This window comes from Neodiprion virginianus, chromosome 4 (assembly GCF_021901495.1).
Source record: "Neodiprion virginianus isolate iyNeoVirg1 chromosome 4, iyNeoVirg1.1, whole genome shotgun sequence".
Taxonomy (NCBI): Eukaryota; Metazoa; Arthropoda; class Insecta; order Hymenoptera; family Diprionidae; genus Neodiprion; species Neodiprion virginianus.
The window spans coordinates 30,966,108-30,972,589 of NC_060880.1; the positions used below are offsets into that span (position 1 = coordinate 30,966,108).

The 6,482-nt window shown below is 42.1% G+C and overlaps 1 protein-coding gene across 1 annotated transcript; it reads right to left on the bottom strand.

Annotated features, from left to right (window-relative positions):
• Positions 1–2,229: 2,229 nt before the first annotated feature.
• LOC124303849 (leucine-rich repeat neuronal protein 1-like) lies at positions 2,230–6,127 on the bottom strand. The gene is made up of 6 exons (XM_046761602.1): positions 5,655–6,127; positions 4,435–4,706; positions 4,097–4,356; positions 3,720–4,011; positions 3,467–3,625; positions 2,230–3,000 (listed from the first exon to the last, which is right to left on the bottom strand). The coding sequence occupies exons 1-6, from the start codon at positions 5,887–5,889 to the stop codon at positions 2,674–2,676; spliced, it is 1,545 nt and encodes a 514-aa protein (XP_046617558.1). The 5' UTR covers positions 5,890–6,127; the 3' UTR covers positions 2,230–2,673.
• Positions 6,128–6,482: the final 355 nt, after the last annotated feature.

Here is a 6,482-nt window from a genome sequence, read left to right on the forward strand (position 1 = left end):
AACTTTTCATCCTCTCGGCAGTATAATTTCATTCTCACACAGTTCGTCTCGTAGTCTCAAGACCGTTCAAAAGCCAGGTAATATATTCAACATAGAAAGTATTTAGGTACTATTACGACGCTCCTTGAAACCAAATCATTCCAAGTTCATCGATATTTACCAATAAGATGGGAGGCGACAAAAACCTTGCTTCATCACACGTGCAAGATATTGTTAAAGATACCAACGCGTATAATAGAGGCGAGGGATCCGCGACACCGAGAAAAGAGTTTATTTTTTACTGTTAACAAATGTGTACGGTATTTCGATATGGCGAAATAAATGTTTCGTTATTATCATCAAATCTTATTCGAGCCAAATAATGATCGATAGAATTTTTTTTTAACAGTTAACAAATCATATTCGGTCCAACTAAAATTTAATAAAAATAACGAAACATTTATTTCGCCATATCCAAATACCATACACGTTTGTAACGGTAAATAAACTCCTTTCTCAGTGGATGCACCGGATATGCCTCCACCGCCCCCTTCTCCCTCTCCCTCTCCCTCTCCCTCTCTCTCTCTCTCTTCTCAAGCCCCGAGTATCCCGGCCACGAATTGAGCCAGGCCGCAGGCCGCGCAGCATCACCGAAAGCCGAACCCCAAAGCACTTCGCATCAGTCAATATGTTGCTGGCAGCGAGGCGACCGATCGCGCGACGGGGCGCGTCTTTGAACGGATCAAGGGGATGAGCGGCGTCGACGGGGCGCTCTTTCACCGTATGTACAGGGGGCCACGCGAGCACGAGATGCCAAGATTAAATTACTCCTACTACCGTCGCATCGGGAGGCAGAAGCTGGGATCGTGCTTTCGCGATGTACCTATACCCGGAGCGTCGAAGTGAACCGAGACTGGGTAAATTATTGTGCCTCGTCGGCCGATCATATAACACACTACAGAGCTGCTTGCTTTGCCCAGATCGGTTCTACTACCTATAATTATTACACACCGCGGTGCAAACTTGTCAAAATACTCTATCGAATTAATTTCCTGGGTTAAATGCCAACGCAGGTACAACATAAGCGGAGTATTCGCGTTATCAGTACCAAGAAGCCAATAATTTATGAATCACTGATCAAAATCTCGATGAATAATGCTTACCGAACTAGGGTACACTCATTCTCAGTTGTTTGTATAGCCGTTGTAGGGATCTCATCCTATCATAACAATTCAGTGATTTTCATCCATATATATATATTTTCTCCAATTGATGGAATACTTTCAAACAAGTTCCTGTGTCTCTCTCTCTTTCTCTCTCTCTATAACGTTCGACATATTACACGCATCTTCATCTTGTGTCAAAATTGCTTTATACTTGAAACGTATACGACACAAACAACTTGTATTTGTTTGTTGTATCCGAATTTTTTCATGCAGGATACCGAAATTTAGGGATTTCCGATCTTCCCAATCGCGTGGATAACCCCCGAAGCTCCTACGTTATAGTTTGCTGCAGCGTGTAAGGTTCGTCAAGGGACGCGTTTCGGCGCGTGTCGGCATTTAAACTGGGAGGTTCTGCGATTATTGAGTGAATTAGCGTGCGAGGTAATTGTGTTACGGTCGCGTGTCCGTCCCCGAATCGAGCTTGCGGGGCGAGTCTCTGCTGTGGGACACGACACGGTGTTACGCCAAAGTCCTGGAGTCCCTTCGCCCCCTCAGCCGCCCTTGCAGAGCTTGCTTGCAGTCTGTACGCCCCCCGGAGACTTGTTAGCAAAATAGGGGGCTTGTGTTTTGGCTACGGGTACTCCGACCAGCCCGACGATAATTCGACGAATACCTACTCGACGCTCGCGGGATCCCTAATGCGGATAATACGCCAAATGAGAAGTAATTTGTAATAAGAGACTACCGCGCATCGACCGGATTAACTTGTCTTCGCGTGAAATCCGGCGGTTCTTGAGCTCCGTCCACGATTCCATTTTATTTTGCGATTTCTGGAAGTGAAGTTCTCTCGACGATCAGTCAAATTCACCGCAGCATCCTTTAATGTGATGCTCGTAATTACTGCATCACGGCTGAAAAATGAATCCTAAAAGATGTTAAAATCACGTTATCATGTGTGCTTACTTTCCTTGAGCGGGTTTGTGCTTGAGGATTTTCTTGTCTTACAATTAAATACTTATTCCCAATTTTTTACGCTCAACGATGACATTTTTACAGCCTTATCAGCTAATGAAATTACATTTTCGCTGTTTAAGGCTGGTTTTATTTAAAAAATAAGTAGAACATTTTCGTTAACAATTTGTTTTTTTCACACGTGTCGTCCCGAATGCGAAATAGAAATACTTGATTCGGTGATTGCCCTCGTAAATTTTCAGGGAGTAACTGTGACAAGGGCCAGTATGGAGGCCTAAATGTCATTACGATTCTTCACATCAACCACCGAGCAAAGGATTTCCTTTTATCTTATAATACGGTTTATACATACACTAAAAGCAGTACATTATTAATTTTCAATTTCTTTCAAAATCACGTTACCGCATGTATCAACCCTCCAGCGATACTTGTTCAATTTTGGTTCACCTAGAGCTACGCGCAGTCTGCAAAACTGGAGTTGAAATACAGGCAAGTTATACAATCGTAACTTATGTAATAACTATTCTTATAACACGAACTTGAATTTTTTCTAAATCTAAAAGTCTTCGTCGCGATCAGCTCGTTTGTAGAATGCCCGAGAGAACGTCGCTGGGCCTTGAGAATTGTAGAAGAAGAATCCTCGTCTCCAAAATACGAATACAGCAAGAGTTACCGGAACGGCAAGGAGAACTCCGATCAAAATGCCAACAAGAACGGTTGCGTCTCTTTCCGGCCTTGCATTGTACAAATCAACGCAACGGAGATGACGAGTTGAGAGAGAGGTCAGATTTTTTCCCTCATGTTCTTGTGGTGTCGAGCAAGTCAGATCATTCGCATTCTCGCCCATCAACCTATCGCCAAGACTGGGTAGGAGCGACTCGACCTGAATAATAATTTTAAATTGTTTTTTTTTAGTTGCACGTGGCGTGATTTTTTTCGATATCAAATTTCCAGAATTTATAACTAAAGAACGTTGGGAACTACGTAAATGTGAACTATGAAAATTTGATATGATTTGTAATGCTGGACGCAAGACTTTTATAACCGAACTTGACTACGACTTGTGTTTGTACTTTCGACTTGATGAATATACCGAAATGAATTATAATCTTAATCGCACTTTATTGATTACAGCGATTCTTGGTATGTCAATTTTGTCGAATGAAACTGAATATTTATTCAATCCGCGGAAAGAGGACTTTGCGGGGTGTCTGCGGTTAAATGAACCAGCAATTAACCATCGCACTCCCCAAATTTCTCTCACCATCAGGTAATGTCAAGTGAAATATTCAGGAACTTAAACCTTACCACGTAATTTTATCACTTCTTAAATAAACGATTATACTCACCAGGAATTGGTTTTTACAGTCACAGCCCCACTTGTTGTTGTGCAGGTCAAGGTCCACCAGCTTGTCCCATCTTCCGATTAGCTTAGCTGGCAAATAATGCAGAGCGTTGTCAGCCAACTGAAGTTTCTTTAGTGGTGGCCACTCGGTCCCTAACTCATGCTGTGACGAGGATTCGATTGATTATATTTCCCAACGATTTTCTAATTTACATTCCATTGCGTGCGAAAATTGAAGGAAATTTATAGCCACAGACCTTTGATGCCAACGCGTTCTCGTCGATGACTTCGAGCTGAGGACATCCTTCGATGTGGAGAACTTCGAGACCGGTCAAACCCGAAAAAGCACCGGCTCCAATGGCAGTCAAATTGTGCATGCAGCAGAGACTCAGTTCCTTGAGGTTTGCCATTATCGGAAAGGCGTTGTTCTCGTTGATGACTTTAATGGGATTCTCGTCCAAGGCCACCCACTCCAAGGCTCTGCCATCCTCGAGAGCAAGCGGAGGCGAGCTGAACTTGTTTCCAGTCAAGTCTACCCTTTTCAAGAACCTGAAACGGCAAATTTACTCTCAATTTCCAAACTTTCATCGAATTCCTCGCATTTTCATTTACCCGTAGCGAATTCGTCTCTTACTTAGGGGTGTGAAATACGTGCTCGGGCAAATCGTCGAGGTCGCAGTAGCTCAGGGTGAGTTCTTCTAGATAGGATAAATAACTGAGTGCATCGACGGTCGGGTCATCAATGTTCTCAAATGGGTTTCCTTCGAGCGAGAGAACCGTTAAACTTCCCAAATGCTCGAAGAGATCCCGATGAAGACTGTGGAGCGCGTTGTAAGCCAGATTGAGGACCTTCATTTTTGGAAGGGGCTCGTAAGCCACTGGCGAAAACCGGCCCTGTTATTCAAGGTAATACTAAAGTTAATTCATACAATTATGCGGGGTTTACGTCCAAAAATTTTTTGCTTTATTTACCCTAAATACATGCGGACCCAGCAGAGGCGTAGTCAACTGGTTGTGGCTGAGATCAAGCTCGGTTAAATTTCTCAACTCGAGAAAAGCCCCTTCGTCAATCGTGTTGATACTGTTTTCCCGGAGTATTAGCCTGTTGACGCTAACTTTCGGAAAAGCTCTCACATGTACGAAAGAATTTTTTGCAAATGAAACTTCCAACAGTGGTTCCGTCGGCCAATTATCATCTTCGAAGTGATCCTCCAGATTTCTGCTACTGCAATTCACTATGCCATCTAGAAAGTACGAAAACCACAAGCAAAAATTAAACTCGGTTGACTTTTTATTGCTAGCATCGTCTGTTATCATAATTCTGTTGATCGTAAATTTCTATTTCAATTCTGATTCTGTAATATCCGAATGAGTACGATAATAAACCGCTGCAGTAATATCTGATCGTGAGTGTAGTAAGTAGAATCTCTCCAGCAGGTTTTCGAAAAATTTGTCATTACGCTTTTTATCGCAAAGGATAACCACAATATTCCACAGAAATGAATCAATGCCATCGCTCGTTATTGTCCAGAAATTCGACTACAAAAGTGTGACTGGAATTTGCGAAAATTAGCCGTTGTTCAACAATATATGTTTAATACCGCAGTAGAATCAAATCGCACCGTTCCGCGTATTCGAACGACAAATGAGACCTATCGATTTTGCGATAAGAGACTCTAACGCAGCTCGTAACTAGAGCAATGATCGAGCGACAATAATTTTTCTAATTTATATTGAGTAACGTATACGCCTTGCGCGTCTACCTCCATTATGTCAAACCGGCGATGCTGATCCTACAGAGTACAATATTCATGAATCCAAGCAAATATTGCTGAAAAAGAATGGATAATTTTTGTCAGGAATAATTATGTGCATAATGCTAGCTGCTCGAACCGCGTTGCCATTACCATGTCCTATATTTTTTTCTTACCGCCGCGACAGTACGCAACACTGTAACTTGTACGACGCGTGTGTTCACACTGTGAAACATTACGCGATGCAAATTTACCTGCTTCTTACTATGTATGTACATATATCCACCTCGAATTGTGAATTATAAAATGTAATTTTACGTCGCCATTAAATGGCGATGGATCATATAACGACGTATGATAGTGGAATAAGTGCTGTACTCGTGCAATGTTAACTTTGTATACCTATATGTACGTAGAGCGAAAATGATAAACTCGTACCTGTGCAGGTGCAAACTTGGCACATATTCCCTTGGGTCGGAGCGACTGTGACTTTCGCCGTGGTATTATTAGTATTCTCACCCCGAATTCCATGGGATAAAAAAAATAGGAAAAATATTTGAAAAATCATGATGTTTTGATCAAACGTAACACTGAACTGTTGAGCGAACATTAAAATCGGGCTTCTATCAAGTCCCCGGGCCCTCCCTGATAACAACCTGTGATAAGATACCATTTTCCGAACACGCGTTACTTATCGAGTGCGAGGTGTGAGGCAGATGTAACGAATTTCACATACAGGTAACACCTGTATTTCAGATATCTACGTTCCATATCGGTAGAAAAGGTAATTCAAGCGTTTCAACTGCAGGCATATGCGTATGCCGCGATGTTTTTGTTACTCGCATACACGTATGGTTTACTAACACTCTGTCACCTTGTGCAAACTTATACCCGTCTTGACTTAGTAATATATCTACGTATGGGCGCACACACACCGTTCCATAGATATACAATACTATAGTGTATGAAAGACGTTATCTGCGTCCAGACGGCGTCTTAAAAGACGGGCGCGTTTCCAGATAAATATTCGTAAAATTACGCTGCTGATTCATTATTGTATATAAACCAACTGTCGATTCATTACTGTACGATATTTCCGGGAGTTTTCTCCATTCTTCAAGATAACTTCCGACCTCCACGCATGTACACCGATTCACCAAAGATTGTCTCTATCCAACGTCGATCTTACACCCGTAACCCTGAGTCTGCCTAATACTGTAATTGTATCGGTGTGTCATGTTTATTTTTCATTTTTTACCTTTAGAA